General features: G+C 42.6%; 1 protein-coding gene across 8 annotated transcripts in view; it reads left to right on the top strand.

Moving 5' to 3' along the window:
- nvl (nuclear VCP like) overlaps positions 1-22,954 on the top strand; it is a 181,305-nt gene that overhangs the window by 102,711 nt on the left and 55,640 nt on the right. For all 8 annotated transcript variants that reach the window (XM_077613087.1, XM_077613083.1, XM_077613082.1 and 5 more), the window contains 5 exons: positions 5,277-5,495; positions 10,404-10,508; positions 14,075-14,137; positions 19,749-19,868; positions 20,228-20,327. In XM_077613087.1, the coding sequence (XP_077469213.1) occupies positions 5,277-5,495; positions 10,404-10,508; positions 14,075-14,137; positions 19,749-19,868; positions 20,228-20,327 (607 nt within the window). The remainder of the gene's footprint in view (positions 1-5,276; positions 5,496-10,403; positions 10,509-14,074; positions 14,138-19,748; positions 19,869-20,227; positions 20,328-22,954) is intronic.

Here is a 22,954-nt window from a genome sequence, read left to right as displayed (position 1 = left end):
TGCCTCCCAAGAAAATTACCAGTGCGAATGAAAAGAAGTGATCAGCGTGGATGACCAGCTGGTCGAGGGCGCATAAAATCAAACTGTCTTAATGGAACACTCGACAATACGAGGGAACACAACGAGAAAGAGAAAAAAATAAAATAAAATAAATGCTGGAGATAGTTGACGAACTGTCTGTCTTCATAGAAGACGGTGAGGACCGTGGAATGGATTAGAGAATTTACATATAAAGTACACCTCTACTTACAAAATTTTCAAGTTACGAAAAAGTTCTGGAACCAATTAATTTCGTAAGTAGAGGGTATGACTGTATTTGTCCTAATGTTTTGTTTCATAGTGTCGTCTAATATTGTACTCCTTGGTTACTGACACGTCTCCACGAACAAGACAAAAAGGTCTGTCTTTTCCATATGTAAACAGATATTCCGTCTCCCACCTGTCCAAAAAAGTTCTATTGTAGGGTAACAACTAGAGAAGCCAGGGTTCAAGGCTCACAAAGATCAATTGACTCATGTGTGGGAATGCTGAAGGATTCATGCTCAAGCCTGCTCAAGTCACAGAATCCTCAAGCATTAAAAAAAGAACAAAAGCTTGCTGCCAGTTAGTGTCATTCATCATCATATTCATCTCATCGTACTGCACATGTCTTTTCATCTCCATATTAAAATCTATAACATAACATGTAACATGTGTGGGCCTCTTGATAAAAAGAAAATAAAACCACCAGAAGCCACTCTTGCTACTAGGACTCAGCACTGAAGGGAAAAAAATACATATACATATATATATTATTTATATATTTTTTTTAAAGTTCATAAAAACGTGAAAATCCACGCTGAAACTGGCCGCCAGAGGCCACTCTAGCTACTAGAACTCAGCACTAAAGGATTTTTTTTTTAATAGGGGTGACCCTACTTCGCGGATTTGCACTTTTCGCGGGGAGTCCGGCCCCCATTAACCGCGATACTCGAGGTATTACTGTACATCGATGACCGCTACCATAGACGATACTGACGCAGAGGAGGGGGCGTTTGTGCCTCTCGCATTGTTTTGATTTGCGAAAACAATAGCAGAGCATCATGGAATTTGTGGTATAAGCGGTAAGTAAATGTGGCATTAAAGCGCTGCCGCCGTGTAATACTGGCGAGCCAGCTCTAATATTAATTTGAAATTGCCTCGCTGGCCAATTATAATTACACTGCGGGCCAACTTTGGCCACCGGGCCGGAGTTTGACAGCTATGATATAGACCATTCAAATCCCTGAAGTTGGGTCGCTGGGGCAGCAGCTTCAGCAGGGAAGCCCAGACTTTCCTCTCCTCAGCCACTTCATCCAGCTCTTCGAGGAGGACCACAAGGCGTACCCGGGCTAGCCCGGAGACATTCTTCCCAGTGTGTCCGAGGTCGGCCCCGTGGCCTCATCCCGGTGGGACGTGCCCAGAACACCTCCCGAGGGAGGCGTTCAGGGGGCATCCTGATCAGATGCCCGAGCCGACTCATCTGGCTCCTCTCGAACTGGAGGAGCAGGGGCTCTACTCCGAGCCCCTCCAGGATGACCCAACTTCTCACCTTATCTCTAAAGGAGAGTCCAGACATCCATAGCTCGTGACCATACATAAGGGTGGGAACGTAGATCGACCGGTAAATAGAGAGCCTTGCCTTTTGGCTCAGCTCCTTCTTCATCATGACAGACCGGTGCAGAGTCCGCATCACTGCAGATGCCGCACCGATCCGCCTGTCGATCTCCCCCTCCATTCTTCCAGCTCACGGACCAGACTCTTACACCGGTCATAAAGGGACCGGACCCCCTACTCCCGGAGTACCCACCACAAGACTCCCCGGGGTAAACGGTCGAACGCCTTCTCCACGTCCACAAAGCACATGTAGAGTGGTTGATGGTGCACCGCTTCTCCCTCTTGAGATGTGGACCAAATTATCCTTGAAGCCACCCAGAAGTCGTTCTCCATGGCCTCACCAAACTCCTCCCATGCCCGGGTTTTTGCCTCGGAGACAACCAGAGCCGTGTGCAGCTCTGCCATCCGGTACCCGTCAGCTTCCTCTGGAGTCCCATGGGGCAAAAGGGCTCATTAGGACTCCTTTTTCACCATGACGGCATCTCTTACCGCCAATGTCCACCAGCAGGTTCTGGGGTTGCCTCCATAACAGTCATCGACGACCTTGTGGCCGCAGCTCCGGTCTGCCGCCTCACAATAGAAGCGCGGAACATGGTCCACTCGGACTCAATGTCCCCCGCCTCTTCCCGGACATGAGAGAAGCCCTGTTTGTGGCAGGTATTGAAACACCTCCTGACAGGAGACTCCGCCAGGCGTTCCCAGCGGATCCTCACGAAACGTTTGGGTCTCCCGGGTCGCACAGGCATCTGCCCCCACCAGGTAGGTGGTAATCGCTTGACAGCTCAGCCCCTCTCTTTACCCGAGAGACCAAGACATGCGGCCGCAGGTCCGATGACACGTCCGCAAAGTCGATCATCGAACTGCGGCCTATGGTGTCCTTGTGCCAAGTGTACATATGGACACCATTATGGTCGAACATGGTGTTGGTTTCACAACAAGCGCAGAAATCCAACAATAGAACACCACTCAGGTTCCGATTAGGGGGGGCGTTCTTCCCATATCACTCCCCTCCAGGTCTCACTGTCATTGTCATTGTAGTCCCCCAGCAGAACGAGGGATTCCCCCGAAGGAGCACTCTCCAGCACCCCCTGCAAGGACTCCAAAAAGGTGGGTACTCTGAACTGCTGTTTGGTGCCTACGCACAAACAACAGTTAGGTCCCGTCCCCCCACCCGAAGATGGAGGGATGCTACCCTCTCGTTCACCGGGGTAAACCCCAACATACAGGCACCGAGCCAGGGGGCAACAAGTATGCCCACACCCGCTCGGCGCCTCTCACCACGGGCAACTCCAGAGTGGAAGTGTCCAACCCCCCTCGAGAGGAGTGGTACCGGAACCCAAGCTCTTGTTCACCGGGGTAAAGCCCAACATACAGGCACTAAGCTGAGGGGCAACAAGTATGCCCACAACTTCTCGGTGCCTCTCACCGTGAGCAACTCTAGAGTGGAGGAGTGTCCAAACCCCCCTCGAGAGGAGTGGTGCCCAGAGAGGTGACATTCTAACTTATAGCTATGCCTTTTCTTGCTACTGTCACAATGAAATTTCCTGAATACGGGATGAATAAAGTTATCCAATCCAATTCCACGTTCAAAGAGCCAGTTTGTGTAGCCGGGGATCGGACCGCCAAGGATCCCTCCCTTGGCTGCCGCCCAGTTTTCGATGCACCCGACCTCTTCGGCCCCTCTCATAGGTGGTCAGCCCACGTGAGGAGGAACCCACATCGCCTCTTTGGGCTGTGCCCCTCCGGGCCCCATGGGTGTAGGTCCGGCCACCAGGCGCTGGCCATCGTGCCCCTCCTCCGGGCCCGGCTCCAGAGTGGGGCCCAGGTGACCAGTGTCCGGGCGAGGGAAATCTTTGTCCATATTTCTTTCTCGTCATAAGGGGTCTTCTCAGCCATTCTTCATCTGGTCTCTCACCTCAGACCAGTTTGCCATAGGTGACTCTACCAGGGGCACAACGCCCCAGACAACATAGCTCCAAGGATCACTGGGACACACAAACCCCACCACCACGATAAGGTGATGACTCGTCGGGGGGTACTAATTTTGTGTTTTACGAAAAACTATCCAAAGTAGAATTTGAGAAAAGTGCCAAATTGATCTTGGTGCTTCATATAATACTGAATTCTACAGCTCTTCAAATAGTATTGTGTCTCAAGTTTCAGAAGGCTACTCTTTTGAATATGAGTACAGTGGTACCTCGACATACGATCGTAATCCGTTCCGAGACTGAGATCGTATGTCGAGCTTTTCGTAACTCAAGCGAACGTTTCCCATTGAAATGAATTGAAAACAAATTAATTCGTTCCAAACCTCTGAAAAAACACCAAAAACAGGATATTGGATTGGAAAAAATGTTTTATTTCTTCTAATTAGCTATATATTGACAAAGTAATAAATAGCGAGTGGTTTAATAGTAATAAAATGTGTTTAATTGATGTAAAATTAGAACTATTTCGTGGAGGGGGGCTGTTCGGGGGGACTTTATCCACGGCACTCGTAAACGAATAAACAAATTTAAATGTTTTATTTCTTCTAATTCGCCATATAATGACAAAGTAATAAATAACGAGTGGTTTAATAGTAATAAAATGTGTTTAATAGATGTAAAATTAGACACATTTCGCGGAGTGGAGAGACAACGACACACACGGAGGCGGAGGGGGGGCTGTTCGGGGGGACTTTATCCACGGCACTCGTAAACGAACAAACAAATTTAAAATAACTTGGATAAATATATACAGACACTCAAACATACGTTTAATGTAACTACACAAAAATGAATTCTAGTTTTGTCTTAATCTTTTGTTACCTTCGTTTTCCGGGTTAGCGGTTTGCCACGCCTCCACCCTCACGTTCGCTATCGATGGACTTGCCTTCAAAATATTCCGAAAATGATGCACACGAATGTCCTCACAATAGGATAACGCACGACCACTTGCCAACGAGAAATAGTCTTGAAAGAACGATTGTGGGAGCTTAGAAAGAATAACAGGAAATGCAACAGCTGAGTTTACCCACGTATTGATTGTGGGTAATGTTTTATTCTGAGAAAGGGTGCCATTTGCCTATGGGTGTTGTGTGCACGAGTATACTTCATTACCCACAAAGCCCCCTTTTTGCCCGCGCATGCGCGTTGTGCGTTTCCTGGTCGAAACTCGTCTGAATAAATCGTTCAGTCCTCATAGATATAGTAGTTATACACGAAACAGATGCGGCAAAAAAAGACAGTGCGCTACAATGATAAACAGCCTCTCATGTCATGGCCACCTGGCTTGGTCGCATCTCGAAATTTTAATCGTATCGCGAGCGAATTATTCGATCGAAATTTTCGTCGTACCACGAGCATGTCGTAGGACGAGCATGTTGTATCACGAGGTACCACTGTATAGCCAAGTGCCAGAAGTTGCTTTTTTCTCATTTGTTCTCATGCTCAGCTTCCTTGAAGAAGACTTTCCTTAAATTACATCTTTAAAGTGTGTTTCTTTTATTTTTAACAACTTCAACCTCTAATTTAGTTTGCTTTACATCATTTGTAACATGTCCTTCTTAATTAAGCTTTTTTATGCCTCAATCACTGATCCCCAAATCATTTTTGGTACACATTTACTAACATTGTGTGGGTTTTTTCTGTATTTAACAGAGTCATCTGTGGCATCTTTTGCTATTGCTCAGAAATGGTAATCCTCTGCCAGAGCATGAGCTAACGAGGCTTTCTTTTATCATGTCCGACTTTGAGGAATCTCTTTCCAGTGTGCAGCCTTCTGCAAAAAGGGAGGGCTTTGCCACTGTGCCAGATGTCACCTGGGATGATGTGGGAGCCCTTTATGAAATAAGAGAGGAACTTGGAATGGCTATTTTGGTAAGTTGTCCCAATAATCCCAGATGATGCCATGTACAGTGTACATCATGAGTGTACCCTTTTGGAATGATCAGCCGATCACATGGCACGGGGAGACAGACAAACATTCACACGCACATTCATACATAGGGGCAATTTACAGTGTCCAATCAGCCTACAGTGGATGTTTTTTGAATCTGGGAGGAAACCAGAGTAACTGGAGAAAACCCACACAGGCCCGGTGAGAACATGAGAGGGGGAGAGGGAGAGAGGGAGGGAGGGAGGCAGACAGATAGAGAGACAGAGAGAGGGAGGGAGGGGGGATGAGGGAGAGAGGGAGGGAGGGAGAGGGAGGGAGGGGGGATGAGGGAGAGAGGGAGGGAGAGGGAGAGAGAGAGAGAGAGAGGCAGAGGGAGGGAGAGAGAGAGAGAGGCAGAGAAGACCGCCGAGGTCGAAGCCTCGCCACCACTTTGGAATGCAGAAGATTTTTCTGCCATATTGGTGCTCTTTAATTGCTTATTGGGCGCCGGTGGCAAGAGTGGTTAGCGCGTCGGCCTCACAGCTCGGGTCCTGGGTTCAAATCCAGGTCATGTCCATCCGTGTGGAGTTTGTATGTTCTCCCCGGGCATGCGTGGGTTTCCTCCCACATTACGAAAACATGCATGGTAGGCTGATTGGACACTAAATTGCCCCTAGGTATGGGTGTGAGTGTACATGGTTGTCCATCTCCTTGTGCCCTATGATCGGCTGGCCACAGATTCAGGGTGTCCCCCGCCTCTGGCGCGGAATTAGCTGGGATTTGCTCCAGCACCCCCCGCGACCCTAATCAGGATGAAATCGGTTCAGAAAATTAGATATGGTGAAAAGTGACGGTGCAAACGTATGTAAAGTATGCAAAAAAGGAATGTATTATATATACAGAAGCAGGAGTATGCCTTTTAGGAAAAAGTAAGGAAAACTGACGGTCAATTTCAAAAGAAAGGCTGATGAAGTTTACCTATTTAAGCAATGTTTGGGTGTTATTTTTGGTAAAACATTGTAAAACAAAGTTAAAATATGACGAAAATAAAAACTCACAATAGCAGTGCTGTTGCTTAGTTCATGCAACTAACTTCAAGCGGAAATGACTAAGAAAGAGCACTCCAGTGCGGTTTCCAGGTGCACACACAGATCCATCCATAAATCACGCTTTATAAGGATTGAAGAATAGATAAAGCGTGATTTATGGATGGGTGGATGTTTTATAACTCCCGTCACGACAGAAAAAAAAGTGTTCCGGGGAGCACCTAGAAACTCGCTGGCTGAAATTCTTCCAAAAATGACGTTTGTAAATGACATGAAAAGGCATGCTAACTTACAACTAAATTGGGTCTGCGCAGCCAGCAGCATCGTGTCTCGCCGAGTATTTCGGGGAGCACCGGGAATCGCTGGCGGAAATTCTTCCGAAAATAACCTTTGTAAATTACGTGGAAAGGCGTCCGACGTTACGACCAATCAGCAACCCGGTGCCTTTAGGGCACAACATGTAAAAACAACGATTCATACATCAACTCTGCTTTCAGCTTTAACAAATAAAAGTTGAGTTTACACACTTCGAAAAGGTGAAGAAATTCAATCACTTGTCTATTAGGATCCGACACCCGTTTCTGGCCACTAAAATAAAATTCAACTCTACGTTGCACGGTTTGGACAAAAATAGCGAGAGAATCTTAACATACAACTGAGCTGACAACCTCCGTTGACCCCGTTTCAGGAGTACCCTTGTCCCATTTCCGGAGTTTATCCGGAGTGAATGCGATTCATGCAAAATCGATATGCGCTGAAGTCACCCAAGACGCTACACCGTCAGAACTTGTAACTGCAATTGCAATTTTTTATATTTTTTATTTTATCCTTGCGTTTAAAGTAGTATCCATTTGGACATGCAATGTAATTTATCAAAGCTGGGGATTGATGTCTGACACTGAGAAAAAACAACACAGAAGACTTATGTGAAATTCTAAGTGCCTTGGACAGGCTAGAGGGCTTGGAGAACAATACCTGGAAATGCCATGAACACACTTTTACTTCTAGTTTAATTTTAAATAATTTCCCATTATTTTAAGAAATATATATTCAAAATGATTTGCCGAGAACCTTAATTCAAAGATTAATCTCAACGTTTTCTATGCTGGTGTAAATTTTCTGGAGTAGGATTTCTGGATTTACAATTTCATTACAGTAGTACTTACTGTTACTTCTACTTTATTTTCTCTATTTCTTCTGTCACGTACTATTCTGCGTGATCTCCAAATGGCTACTACTCTAAAAGCAATGATAAATAAAAAATAATAAAAAATTGGCAGCACATTGTAGTACTTGCTTGTATTTAGAAATATGTCCAGCGGGGGGCAGTGCATTCCCTTGTTATTCCTAAATGATTGTTATCTGTAACGGGCCGTATATGGCCCGCGGGCCGAGGTTGAAAAACATGTACACACACGATCCGGGGGCGGGGCGAGCGCTTCGGCGAAACGTCCGTTCCACGAACTGTCCGTCGGCCAAACGTCCGTCGGCCAAACGTCTTTCGGCGAATCGTCCGAGCACCGAATAATTCAGCTGCCTGCAAGTTGAGGAGCTAGGGGACATTACAGTACAGGAGAGAGCAGATGTGCAATGGGGACTAGTAGGAGAAATAAAAGAGCTCTGGAATCCCAAAATATGCTAATATGACAAAGATTGCACTGGTCATACTTTTGATTCCCCACAGCAATGCCACATGTCAGCGTGTTTTCAGTGCTGTGAGGAAGATCAGGACAGACTTCAGGATGTCAATGGGACCAAGCACACTTGAGGCCATGTGCTTGGTAAAGATGGACATGCAACTGGCAGGAGCAGCTTGCTATGAACAGAAATATTCAAGGGAGGAGTCAAAAGAGGCCAAGCGTGCAACTGAGAAATTTAATACAACTAAGAAAATTGATTACATTTGCATGTGGTATAAAATTTGTAGTTCTTTCATTATAAATTTTTGTATTGAAAATGTAATTGCCACAAATATTTTGACATGATTGCATTCACACAATTAATGTCTCAATAATCATTAATGTGTTGTTTGCAGCTCTTTTTTAAAATAAGTGATACGATTATCCAAAAAACGACTTTAAAATTAGAACTTTTTAGAATTTGAAAAAATCTCCCAAAATCTGAAAATTATCTTCACCCATTCTGAAATACGATTTTCGGTGTTAGGCAGCTCTGATAGCGCGTCGGCCTCACAGCTCTGGGGTCCTGGGTTCAAATCCAGGTCTTGTCCATCTGTGGAGTTTGCAGGCGGGCCCGCGTGGGTTTCCTCTGGGTACTCCAGTTTCTTCCCACATTCCAAAAACATGCATGGTAGGCTGATTGGACACTAAATTGCCCCTACGTATGGGTGTGAGTGTGCATGGTTGTCCATCTCCTTGTGCCCTGCGATCGGCTGGCCACAGATTCAGGGTGTCCCCCGCCTCTGGCCCCTCTGTAGAGAAGTGGGCCAAAATCCCTCCTATAGTGTGTGCAAACCTGGTGAAAAACTCCAGGAAAGGTTTGACCACTCTAATTGCAAATAAAGGCTACTGCTCCAAATATTATTATTGGTTTTCTCCGGTGTTCAAATACATATTTGCAGCTGTATCACACAAATAAATTGTTTCAAAAAAATCATTGATTGTAATTTCTGGATTTTTCTTTGTATATTATCTCTATACCAGTGGACATACACCTACGATGAAAATTTCAGATCCCTCCATGATTTCTAAGAGGGGGAACTTGCAGTATAGCAGGGTGTTCAAATTGAACTCACTGTAAATATGAGCACCATTCCTCCAAACAGCAGCTCAATGATGGTTCTCTTCCGTATTCAAACATGTTATAGGAAACTACCAAGCCTTATCTTCAAATAATCTAAATTGAGAGAGTTTCCTCTTTTTAAAAAAGTCAGGTGTCTTACCAATGTGACATTCACGTTTCATCTTAAAATGTCGCTGCAGATGTGCTGGCTTCATGCAACTATTAGCAAGTTTATGCACACACAAAAAACAGTGCCTTGGGTGCGTAGTAACTTGTGGGTGTAAATCCAAATAAAACATAATCCCTAACATACATACATCCTGTTAGGATGTGGGTTTGTTATAGTTTTTTCTCTGGGGGCCCTGTCCATGTGATTGCCCATAGTGTTCACCTATCGTTTCTTCGCCCCTAGTGTATCCCTTGTTTCTAATTGTGTCGTCAACCCAAGTCTGTTTAAACCCTGTGTGTTATTCAGTCTTTGTCGGATTGCATTACACTGCGTTGCTCTACGTTTCTATGCCATGTTCCTTGTTTCCCCATGTCTTCCCGTCAGATTTAGTTTTGTTAGATGATTCTTGTTATTTTCTTAACACCCTTGCCATGTTTTATTAAAAGTTTTGTCAATTTTTGTCACTCAATTTCCACGTCCTCGATTGCTTCCCCGCATTTGGTTCCAACTACGCTCCACACTTGACACCCGAGCATACGTGACACATCCAGAATTTTTCCAACTTTAGTTTTGCCTTCTTTTGTACTTGTGCCTGTTTTTTTCTCAGAAGATTTGCACTTCAACCACAACTCCATTGTTTGCATCTTCAAGTGAGCTAACAGCTAAGAGGTGGCTTGTGTGAAGTTGGGCCGAACCATTTTTGTATAGAGAATCTGGGTCTATAAAACAATGAAAGTGAATTAACTACTGAACATAAAATTTGTTTTCTGAGCTTGTATCTCCCTTAAACATATAATGAATTCAATTTAAAAAAATCACATTTGTTTGTGTTATTTAAATTCTTGAATATCTGCTGGAGTTCCTTCAAGTACCCCTAGGTGTAAGGCCACTGACATTTATTTCCATCACAACTGATTGTCAAGGGCATAAATCGAACATATTTGTGTTTGCAGGCTCCAGTACGTTCTCCTGAGCAGTTCAGAGCTTTAGGGTTGACTTCTCCATCAGGAGTGCTGCTTGCTGGTCCTCCAGGCTGTGGAAAAACCCTCCTTGCTAAGGTTGCCCTAAAGACAAAACACGCACACACACACAAAACTAACATGGCAATAATGTACTACAAAGTGGACGGCTTTCTGCCGCGGCCAGCTCAAAGGGGAAGGCGCGTGCGCATATCATGCCCTGTCCACCTCGGTTAAATGCTTCCCTTATAAATGATTGCAATCCCCCTTATTAAGCGATAAAAACCATACAAATCCAACGCTGCACATATTTTCACACACACACAGGGCACATGTAAAAGTCTAAAATGTATTACAAAGGGGACGGCTTTCTGACGCTGTCAGGTCATAGGGGAATGTGGGGAAAAAACAAAATCACATTGTTTGATTTTTAAAGAATTTCTTTCCAAATTAGAGTAGAAAATAAGTATTTGGTCACCTACTCCATGTAAGATTTCACCCAGTGGCATCAAAATGATAACAAGAACGGTGAGCAAAAATCCCAGAACCACACAGAGGGACCTAGTGAATGACCTACAGAGAGCTGGGACCAATGTTCCCTCTAAGCTGCGCGCGTGCGCAATCGCGCACTGCCCGCACATTCTCAGCGCCCAAGAAAATCTATCCAGCCTATAAACAACATCAACATAACGTAATAATTAATATCTAATATTAGACTTAATCTAATTAATTCGCCCAATAATATTGTGTTTTTTTCTCACTCAGTGAGTGACAGGTGTCCAGCCAATGACACGATACAGTTCACTTATGGTACGAAGCCAATCATGGCATTGACGGTGCTTGCGTCTGGGCCCTGCCTATATGCGCCGTGCAGGTTAGCTAGCAGCTTAATAGATGCTAATACAAACCCCACATCATGGCAAAACGAACAGGCAGCAACCCATCCACTCACCAAGCCACAGTAAAAAAGTAATGCAGTTCTTTTAAGATGGAATGGTTGTCGGAGTATGTGCAAATAGAAGAAAAAGCGGTGAAATTGGGTGAGAAAGGTCTACTCTGCAAAACATGCAGCAATGCCAAAGTAGCAAGTGAGTTTTCAGATGGAAAAATGTGGATTGAATGGAAGCTGGACTATCTCAAGCGTCACGTTCAGTATAAAAGTCATTTAAAAGCTGTCGAAACTGTACGAAGACTCAAGATGGGACAGGGGATTGGTACTTTATTGCGGAAGAGCGCAAAAGACCGAGAGAAAAGGAACGAGCTGTCACACAAAACAAAATCGGACCCTGAACAAGTTAATGTTCTCATTGACAATATTTTACTTGCCATCAAAATGAATGCATCATTGCTGTCAGTTCAACAAATCCACGATCACATGGCAAAGTATGAGTATACCAGAAAGCTGGCGAAGCAAAAACTATGCCTTTGAATTTGTGAACTCAATCAATGAGATAGTGCAGAATGAGACTATATGCATATTAAAAATGCACCCTGGCATACCCTGATAGTAGATGAGAGCACAGACATATCAGTACACAAAATGCTAGTCATATATATTAAATACAGGGAGGAAACTGATGTTAACTACAAAACTGCATTTGGTGGCATCATCCAGCTGACAGCATGCACTGCTCAGGATATTGTGCAAGGAATAACTCCGTTTTACCCCAAACATGGACTGGACATGCAGAAAATGGTGATGCTGACCTCGGAGAGTGCCTCAGTAATGCTAGGAAAACACAACGGAGTTGCAGCTGTGTTAAAGCGCCAAATACCACACCTAACTGAACAACATTGTGTGGCCCACAGAGAGGACTTGGGCATTGATGATGCCTGGAAAAATGTGCCTTCAATGCGAGATGTTGAAACTCTTAGAACTGTCTATTCCACACTCTTTCGATCCACTGTGAAGAGGGGCAAAATGGAGGACCTGGCAAAGATTCTTGATGAAGATGCACTGTCATTCAGGCCTCTGAACGAAGTGCGATGGCTGTCGCGGCACCAAGCTGTCAATGCTGTTCTGAGGAACTACACTGTGCTTACAGAATTCTGTAAAAGAGAATTCACCGATAACAGAGATCCAGTGGCATGGTACTGCTACAAAAAGCTGAGTGATTCAAAATTCAAGGTTACTATCACTGCTCTGGGAGATGTTTTGGGTGAGCCAATCCCAGCTGTCTCCGGGCCAGAGGTGGGGGACACCCTGAATCGGTGGCCAGCCGATTGCGGGGCACAAGGAGACGGACAATCATGCACACACACCCATACCTAGGGGCAATTTAGAGTGTCCAATCAGCCTACCATGCATGTTTTTGGAAAGTGGGAGGAAACCGGACTACCCGGAGGAAACCCACGCAGATCATACAAACTCCACACAGGTGGACGTGACCTGGATTTGAACCGAGGACCCCAAAGCTGTGAGGCCAACGCGCTAACCCAACGTGCTAACCCCTCGCTCCACCGGGCCGCTACTTTATAAGTAAATTCTCTAATTCATTCTACAGTCCTCACACAACTAGCAACTAAACCTTTTAAAAGTGGTCGAAATGTCCCACTTTTGCAAGAAACGTGAGAAACACACAAAAAGAGAAAATGATCGTCAAGTTATTTATTAATGTCTTAAAATGAATAACAAGTATATACAAAATCTACCCGTGTTGAAACAGGAGAATAAGAGGAAGCTAACTAGGCAGCTACGTAAGCAACACAGAGAGACCCCCCGAACACATGAACACATGTCTGATAAACACAGCATTAGGAATTCAAACAACAACATTAATCAACAACAAACATTAACGTTTTATGATTTCTTTGGGATGTAATTGCATTAGTCACTACTGGTTCTTACCTGCTTGGATTTAACTTCTTTTTCTGCAATGCTGGTTGACAGACATTTTGGGGAAGAAAAAAAATCCAAAGACCAAAGATTACCTTTGACGACCATAGCAGTAAACGTAGTGTTCACCAATTCTCTGGGTGCAATAATAGCATACATATATATTACGCAGGTATCAAGGTTTATATTTTAATGATCGACCGTGAGACTTTCGATCAGCCTTAACTATTGTGAGGTGCTGACATGGTAAACGCTATGGTCAGAGCAAGTTTAACTGCGGTAAGGTGGTGACGCCCTGAGCGAGTCACTGGCACAAATGAGTTTTTTCACATTTTATGCAAGATACAGTTTATTTTTTCCTTGAATTATATTCATAGATGTCAAAATACATTTTGTTTAGCGTTTTATCTGTTTATCTTTTCTCTATTTTGAAATTCTTGTGTCATGACATCAAGGCGCCATTGCGTCATGACATCACGGCGGCCTTGCATCATGACGTCATCGTGTCATGGCGTCGTCAACGTGCAGTTTTGTGCATGTCGTGTTTTATGCGCATATAAGCCGTATGCCTCGATTCAGTCATTTTTTTGTCCGACAAAAGCGGCTTATATGCGAGTAAATACGTCCTAGCAAAATGCTTAATATCTGTTGGCGCAAGTTTGTTCTTTATAACTGCACCAAAACCTCAGTTTTGAAAATTGTGACTGATTTTCCTTTGGTGGATCACATATGTATATGAATTGTTTAGTGTCATAAGAAGAACATACGGCTATATTTTGATTTCAAAGTTATTATGTCCATCAAATCTATTGTTTGACTTGTTTTACAGGCAGTGGCCAATGAGTCGGGTCTCAATTTCATCTCAGTCAAAGGTCCAGAGCTTCTAAACATGGTGAGTCACACTGATACCCCTTTCTAAAAGAACGAGAATGCCCGTTGGTCCCAGTGCTCGTGCTATCTAGTTGGTGTGAATTACGTGCTTTTCCATCCTTTATGAGTCCAGTTGGAACCAGTTCACTGCGTCATCGTAAATCCTATAATTACCAGGTCCGAGCTTGGGTGTACTTTGCCAGCTAGGCCAGCCAGCAAATCAGCCAACCTCTTTCATACCGCATTATCGGATGGTGGCTTCAGGTAGAGTTGGAATCGGGGCCTATTTCAATGCTGCAGCCCGACTAGACCTCGCTGGTTGAATGCCATTCGGTCACAGCACCTTCTTGTCATAGTAACTCAACTCCCGTCTAGCCAGTTCTTGGATGATCAAAACAGACCTGGTCCTTACCAAAGCACTAGCAGAGCTGCCAACCTCCGTCGACCCCATTTCAGGAGTACACTTGTCCCATTTCCGGGGTGAATGCGATTCATGCAAAATCGATATAAAATGCCCCAAAAAATAAGTGTAGGACAATTTAAATCAAACTGTTATTATCATGTTTTTACATTAATTGAAATATTGTAATTTGAAAACTATTGAAAAAGTACAGCATAATGAAAATACGTTTATTTTTGTATTTTTGTGTTTGGGTCCTTCTACGTCCATTTTACAGTCAGTAATTCCACCATGAATCATGCTGAAGTCGCATATGCATGTTGTTGAGGGGGGTTGCTGGAGCCTAACCCAGCTGACTTCGGGCAAAAGGCAGACTACAACCTATACAGGTCGACAGTCAGCAGTAGGGCACACAGAGAGACAAACGACCATACGCACTCACAATTAGCTACTCACCAGCAGGAATTGAGCCCGCGCCTGCCTGCACCAAAGTAAGGTGAGTGAACCTCTACACCACGAGGCGGCCATGCATGATGCACAATGTGCAAATGTCGGTCCTTTTGGAGACGGCGTCAACATGGGATATTTCATCAAATAAGAAGCAATAAAGTTCTGCAAGTGTCTGGATTTCTTAAGTTTCATCCAAATTGCAATCCATTTTGCACTTTTCCTGAGGAGGTATACTGAATTGAATTGATAGCTTAATTGTCATTGACTTACCAGTGCTGTGTAGGCCTACTTCCTTTAGAACAACCCCGGAAATGATAGGATTTTTTTTCAAAACAGAAGACTGGTGGTTTCGTCAGCCTTAATAATACAGTGGTACCTCGAGATACGAGCTTAATTTGTTCCGGGACTGAGCTCGTATGTCGATATTCTCGTAACTCGAACAAACGTTTCCCGTTGAAATGAACTAAAAACAAATTAATTCGTTCCAATCCTCTGAAAAAACACCAAAAACAGGATATTGGATTGGAAAAATGTTTTATTTGTTCTAATTCACCATCTATTAACAAAGTATCACATAACTAGTGGTTTAATATTACTAAAATGTGTTAAATGGTAATAAAATTATACGGATTTTGAAGGGGGGAGAGGGAGAGAGAGACGGACAGAGAGATGGGGGGGAGAGGGGTGGCTTTTTGCACGGCAAAGCCCTCGTAAGGTTACATAAACAAATTTAAATGAACTTGGATTCCGATGCAGACACACTAGTTTAATCGAACCTAACACTAAACTTAATTCTAATTTTGTTTGACATTTTGATACCTTTCTTCTCCAGATTGGCTCTTTTTGCCCCGCCTCCACACTGACTTTCACATGCTACCTAGATGTTTGCTTTTGTATTTCCTTCAAAATATTCCCAAAATGATGCACACAAATGTCCTCACAATAGGATAACGCACGACCACTTGCCAACGAGAAGTAGCATATATAACTCTCGTATTAGCGATCGCTTCACAAATGACTAACGGGAATAAAAAAAAAAAAACACTGAAAAAATGCAACGCTCCGTCCAGTCCTCGCAGAGACATTACAAAGAGGGAGTTGCGACCAGAGACATTACACGAGGGAGTTGCGGGGAGAGAGACAGTGCCCATGATGTTCTTATGAGCAACATCTCGCGTCCGCTGTCTGCTCGTATATCGAAATTTGTCGTATCTCGAGATAATTATTTGCTCGAAATTTTACTCGTATTTGAATTGCTCGTATGTCGGGGTGCTCGTATGTCGAGGTACCACTGTACTTACTTCCCTTATATAAACAACAAAAATGTTGAAGCGATCGTGGCCTACCTATGCAATCGATTCTGAATCGACGAATCATTTGTGAGAACTTGTAACTCGGATTGTTCACAATGCACTCATGTTGCCGAATTCTTCCTGTTTACAGTGCAGTTGAATCAAGATGGCGAAAGTCGTAACAATGGTGTGAATTTCGAGGCATTTAAATTGGAAATTGGTTACTTTTCCGAAATGATTGTTTAAAAAAAATTAAGTGACAATTTTTGGGGATTTCTGGACTTTAGGGATGCTGTCCGGGGTCCCGGATTTTGTGTTGTATTTCCGGGTAAACCCTAGATCTGCTTGCCCATAAAGGCACTCCATATTTTTCACCGACACAAAACACCTGTAGTAGAAAATAAGTCTCTGGGTAAAAGATTGATCAATTAATTTTCGGTGATTGCTGATCTAGCACTAAAAATATCATTGATCGTGTCTAGTCAGTTTGCCACATAAACCTATCATCATAATAAACATAAATGGGCTTAGCATTTTCTGTGGGCTAGTGGAAAACTGTTCTAAGCCCAGGCAAACCACAATTTAATTTTTATTATTTGTGGAAAACGGGGACATGTCATCTCCACTAAACAAGTACAACCCAAACTGTTAAGTGTTGAGTTCAAATTTCCATGTGGCATGTTAAAACTGTTTGACAAATACAGACATGTAATAGTATAGCGTTGGATCAGTGCATACCTGTCAACCTCAGGCAAATGGTCCCCTTATTTATGATTGCAATTCCCCTTACGTACAAATCCAACGCGGCACATACTGTGGGGTAATTAAGTATTTAGTCAACCACCAATTGTGCTAGTTCTCCTACTTGAAAAGATTAGTGAGGCCTGTAATTGTCAACATGGGTAAACCTCAACCATGAGAGACAGAATGTGGAGAGAGAGAAAACGGAAAATCACATTGTTTGATTTTTAAATAATTTATTTCCAAATTGGAGTGGAAAATAAGTATTTGGTCACCTACAAACAAGCAAGATTTCTGACTGTCAAAGAGGTCTAACATCTACTAACAAGGTCTAACGAGGTCTCCACTACCTATTACCTGTATTAATAGCATCTGTTTTAACTCATTATCGGTATAAAAGACACCTGTCCACAACCTCAGTCTCTGACACTCCAAACTCCATTATGGCCAAGAACAAAGAGCTGCCGAAGGACACCAGAGATAAAATTGTAGACCTGCACCAGGCTGGGAAGACTGAATCTGCAATAGGTAAAACACTTGGTGTAAACAAATCAACTGTGGGAGCAATTATTAGAAAATGGAAGACATACAAGACCACTGATAATCTCCCTCGATCTGGTGCTCCATGCAAGATCTCACCCTGTGGCGTCAAAATGATAACAAGAACAGTGAGCAAAAATCCCAGAACCACACGGGGAACCTAGTGAATGACCAAAGAGCTGGGACCACAGTAACAAAGGCTACTATCAGTAACTGAATGCGCCGCCAGGGGCTCAAATCCTGCACTGCCAGATGTGTCCCCCTTCTGAAGCCAATACACATCCAAGCCCGTCTGCGGTTCGCTAGAGAGCATTTGGATGATCCAGAAGAGGACTGGGAGAATGTGTTATGGTCAGATGAAAGCAAAATAGAACTTTTTGGTAGAAACACAGGTTCTCGTGTTTGGAGGAGAAAGAATACTGAATTGAATCCGAAGAACACCATACCCACTGTGAAGCATGGGGGTGGAAACATCATGCGTTGGGGCTGTTTTTCTGCAAAGGGACCAGGACGACTGTTTTGTGTAAAGAAAAGAATAAATGGGTCCATGTATCGAGAGATTTTGAGTAAAAATCTCCTTCCATCAGCAAGGACATTGAAGATGAGACGTGGCTGAGTCTTTCAGCATGACAATGATCCCAAACATACAGCCACTGCAACAAAGGAGTGGCTTCGTAAGAAGCATTTCAAGGTCCTGGAGTGGCCTAGCCAGTCTCCAGGTCTCAACCCTATAGAAAATCTGTGGAGGGAGTTGAAAGTCCGTGTTGCCCAATGACAGCCCCAAAACGTCACTGCTTTAAGGAGATCTGCATAGAGGAATGGGCCAAAATACCAGCAACATTGTGTGAAAAGCTTGTGAAGAGTTACAGAAAACGTTTGGCCTCCGTTATTGCCAACAAAGGGTACATAAAGTATTGAGATGAATTTTTGATATTGACCAAATACTTATTTTCCACCATGATTTGCAAATAAATTATTTAAAAATTTGATTTTCTGTTTTTTTTCTCATTGTTGAGGTTTACCCATTTTAACAATTACAGGCCTCTAATCTTTTCAACTAGGATAACTTGCACAATTGGTGGTTGACTAAATACTTATTTGCCCCACTATATTTACTCACATAGTGCACATGTAAAAGTCTAAAATTTTCTCCAAAGTAGACGGCTTTCTGACGCGCTATATTTATATGGTGAAAAAGCTTACAGATGAAAGGGGAATCGTGTGCGCATATCATGCTTAAAGCACGACAATACTTAAGCAGTCGGCGATGACATCTTTGTCTGCTACCGGTGACCGAGACAAACCGGATTAGAGCCGAAATGGGTAAAACAAAAAGTTTTACAAAAACTGACTTTAAAAAAATCAGTATAAAAGTTGTTACACTGCGTACACAATTTGAAATGATCAAAAAACGTATAAAATATGGGAAAAGCAATTTGACAGGTATGTCAGTGTATTGTGTTTTAAGCATCGTGCACATCTGGGTTGGATTTTGCGGTCCTTTCCTGTTGATATGTGAGCTTTTCGTTGTAACTTCCTGTTTAGAACTGGTCATAGTCTGTCAATGATATTGCCATATATGATCGTCAATGGCTTTGACGTACATTGGCATAAATTAAATCGATGTACATGGGTGTCAATGGCAACGTTTAAGGCCCGTTAAATGGGCTTTAAGGGAAAGGACTTTTTGTGTTGTTTTAAAAAAATCCCAACAACTAATCAGGACATCTTTTTGAGTGCGCGAATGTAGCTTTTTGCTGGTGTGGGTTGAAAATCAATGAATGACAAATAGGGCTCTTGGAAATTGTATAGTTTTTGACAGAACAATAGCTTTTTGGCAAAAACTGTATACAACTTTTTTTCATCCTGACGTCATCAATTTTTTTTTGTGAACCAGGTAAAAATGTAGGATAAGGAATACTCATATTTTTTTCTTTAATAAGAAAAATGCACATTTTAGTTCAGTTTTTGGGGTGTCTAACAAAACTGTTCTTGCTTTGTACGAGACAGACGGAGCTGGGCATCGCCCCAAAAAGAAATGCCATTGGGGGAAAAAAATTGACAGAATATTAGATTGTAGCATGCAAAGCTACCACCAAAACAAAAAAAACATGAACTTTTATGAAAATGTTCTCAGCTGAAACTGGTTACAAAATGAGTGTGTGATTGCTTTTTAAAATCTTTATTTTGTCTATTTTTTATTTGTTCAGTATGTTGGAGAAAGTGAGCGAGCTGTCAGACAAATATTTCAAAGGGGACGTAATTCTGCTCCTTGTGTTATCTTCTTTGATGAGATTGATGCTTTATGTCCACGACGTTCAGGCCATGAGGTGAGAAAATCTATACTAATAAATTCATGAGTACACTAGTGACAATCATTTGATTAAAATTTGTGCGCATACTTGACATTAACCCTGTTCATATTTGTCTCAAACGTAACTTTCTGGAATTCAGCATTTTCTTTTGTTAATTAATCAAGTTTCTTAATAGTGTTAAGAAAATACTATAATATACATAAAAAACTGAACAATATCATATTTACAAAACTCATCTCACAGAATGCTTTGGGATTTTTGTTTTGAACTTGATTTACTGGATATGAACAAAGTTGTGTTATTGCATTTAATAAAATTAATGGAATCAAGATTTTTATAGTGAAGCACACATTGATCATTCTGTTTAATTTTAGTCAGGTGCCAGCATACGTGTAGTTAACCAGTTGTTGACAGAAATGGATGGCTTGGAAGCCCGGAAACAAGTCTTTATCATGGCTGCAACCAACCGACCAGGTAATCGTCCATGTTCATTTTTTAAGCCTGGAAATAAATGATTGGGGTTATTCTGGATAATATTATAGATGTATGCATTTTAATTACTTTTGTATAAGTGTCTTTAATTTGAGACTGGGGCAAACTCGAGGTCACCCTGCTGGCTCCAGCTTGTTGACATAACACCTCACCCTCCAAGGACTGTTTACTGGGAGATAGACCTCGCAACCCAGACACCCAGATGCAAGTTGGCAATGATCTACGAAGGACTCATAAATTGTTTTGACTGGGACGCCGGCCTCAAGGGTGCTATTCGGTTACCTTATGCAATTGTTTTGAATCAGATTACATTAAATGTTTTCAGTTATGTGCGACTAAATACAGAGAAGAGGAGACTGCACGTCAGAATGCTTGTGAACGAATCGGCGTTACGAGTATCCTCCTTGCAAGTTGTAACCAGAGATATTGAAAGATGTCTTCCAATTTTAATTAAATATTACTAATAATGATTTAAGGGTAATAATCATTATTCCAACATTTTGGTCCTTCGAGTAGCCGGGGTCAACACACCGATAAGGAATCCAGACGCTGCGGTTCAATATCTGGAGTGACCGTGCATGGCGAGAAATCCCTTTACCAGGCTGGAATATTTCTCAGCAGCGCCTGGATTCTGGTCGGTTAAAGACTATCCATCTTTGGCAGGCATCTATCGGCATTCTGGTGAGTCCGCGTGTGATTTCTGCATATTGTTGACGGGTTCCAAATGCGCGAAGGGCATCACACCCGATGGCCTTATTTTGAGAAATAAGGCCCGCGTCCTGGGGATTAGCGACTTTTAAAACCCTGCGGATACTAGTCACTAGCAGGTAGACACGAGTGTGGTCTATAAAACGTGGTGGTCGACGTTGTTTTGGTTGTGTGTGTAGTTGTTAAAGCCTGAGGAGAAACAGGAGGAAAAAGAAAAAAAGGTACTACGAGGTTACACACGAATCCACTCCAAAATGGGTGGCTCAAACATTAAAGCGGCTATTGACGACGCTCCAAAGATGCGTCTGCCCTGTAAAGATTGGAAATTTGTTGAAAATCAGGGCGCTTTTAGAATTAGACATCTAAACTTATTGATGAAATAAATATGGTTTTGCTAGCTTAATATGCATAAGCTATTGATACTACGGGATAATGTACGTACTAAATGCATAGAAGTAATATATATGTATAATATATGAATGGAGAGACAAGCAACCCGGCTTGTTCCACAGATACAAATTATTGTTTTTGATGACGAGGCGGGGAAAGGCAAAACGTGCCGTTTTGTAAATAATAGCGGTCCTCGGCTGGTTGATAGGTGTGAGGCGATGGGCTGTTTTGTTCTAAAAACAAGACATGCCTGCTCAAAATGATTTGAAGGAGGATTTTGAACATGAGGATGTTGAGCTAAATTTAATGGAAACACTGGCATTTGATTTGGTTAAACCAGAGATCACATTTTTTGTGAATGGAATTCAATTGGAATTTTTGTGTGTCGCTGAAAGTTGTAAAACGGCAATTAAAATGGTTATTTCCAACTGCTAGATGTACTTTGTTAATAGTACCTAAATGTACTGTCAATTTAATGGAATGAAATGGCTTATTGCGGCTTATCTTGGTTTTATCCCGTCCGCTAGCGGGAATATTTTGGTTAACAGTCGAAAAGAAATACAAAACGACCAATTAAATGTTTAGCGGGGTTGCCAAACCTGCATTTTTGTCATACTCTAAACTGGTCAAATAATGCGTCGGGTGCGGGGGAGCGCGACTGTCTTTGCTGCTGATTTAAACGCGGAAAAAACATGTGGACCGCGGGGCGGCTGATTTGACGGTGTTAGGCATTCAGTATGCGCGCGGACCGCACGAGTGACAAAAATTTTTGGGACCCCTTTTGTGAAGACATTACAAAAATTGGCCTTGGGGGTGCTGAAGCAAACTTGAGGGCAGAAATGGGTTTTGCTATGATATAGTTATGCTTGCAGCATATTTCCGATTATGGGGTCTTGGCAAAATATTGTGATATAGTTGGATATCGGGAGAGGAATTAATTTAGTCTTCTCTAAAAAGCGTTATAATTGTGCACAGGAGGCGAAGCATTGTGCGCAAAAAGAAAAAGAGATCGCTTAGGAATGTCAACAGAGATAAGAATGCTGCTTTGCAGCATTCGTGAAGGTCACAGTTAGCAGCTAAGAGCGCGTTTCCGTTAAACATTTCATAATAAAAGAAGCAGGGTTTCCGCAATGACCTTCACATTTATTTTTGGGATTTATTGAAAGATGTCTTCCAATTTTAATTAAATATGACTAATAATGATTTAAGGGTAATAATCATTATTCCAACATAAATATTTCAGTTTATTGCCGTGTTGATAAACAATTGGACACCCGTTTCACAATTTACAGCCTTTTGGGCCCCAAGCACTACTACAAAGACCAGTACCAATCAAGACATTGTGTTAAACATAAAAAACACACTGCAATTATTTGCAATATTGCATTTCTTTAATTGAATACACTAAAATATATGATATTTAATGTTGAAATTTATTAACCTTATTTTTTTTAGCAAATAAAGTGGTATCTCTACTTGGGAAATTAATTGGTTCCAGAAGTGGCTCTGTA

The sequence above is a fragment of the Stigmatopora argus genome, chromosome 11 (genome assembly GCF_051989625.1).
Source record: "Stigmatopora argus isolate UIUO_Sarg chromosome 11, RoL_Sarg_1.0, whole genome shotgun sequence".
Classification (NCBI taxonomy): Eukaryota; Metazoa; Chordata; class Actinopteri; order Syngnathiformes; family Syngnathidae; genus Stigmatopora; species Stigmatopora argus.
The sequence above is the reverse complement of the archived record's forward strand: the minus strand, read 5'-3'. Positions and strand labels throughout refer to the sequence as shown.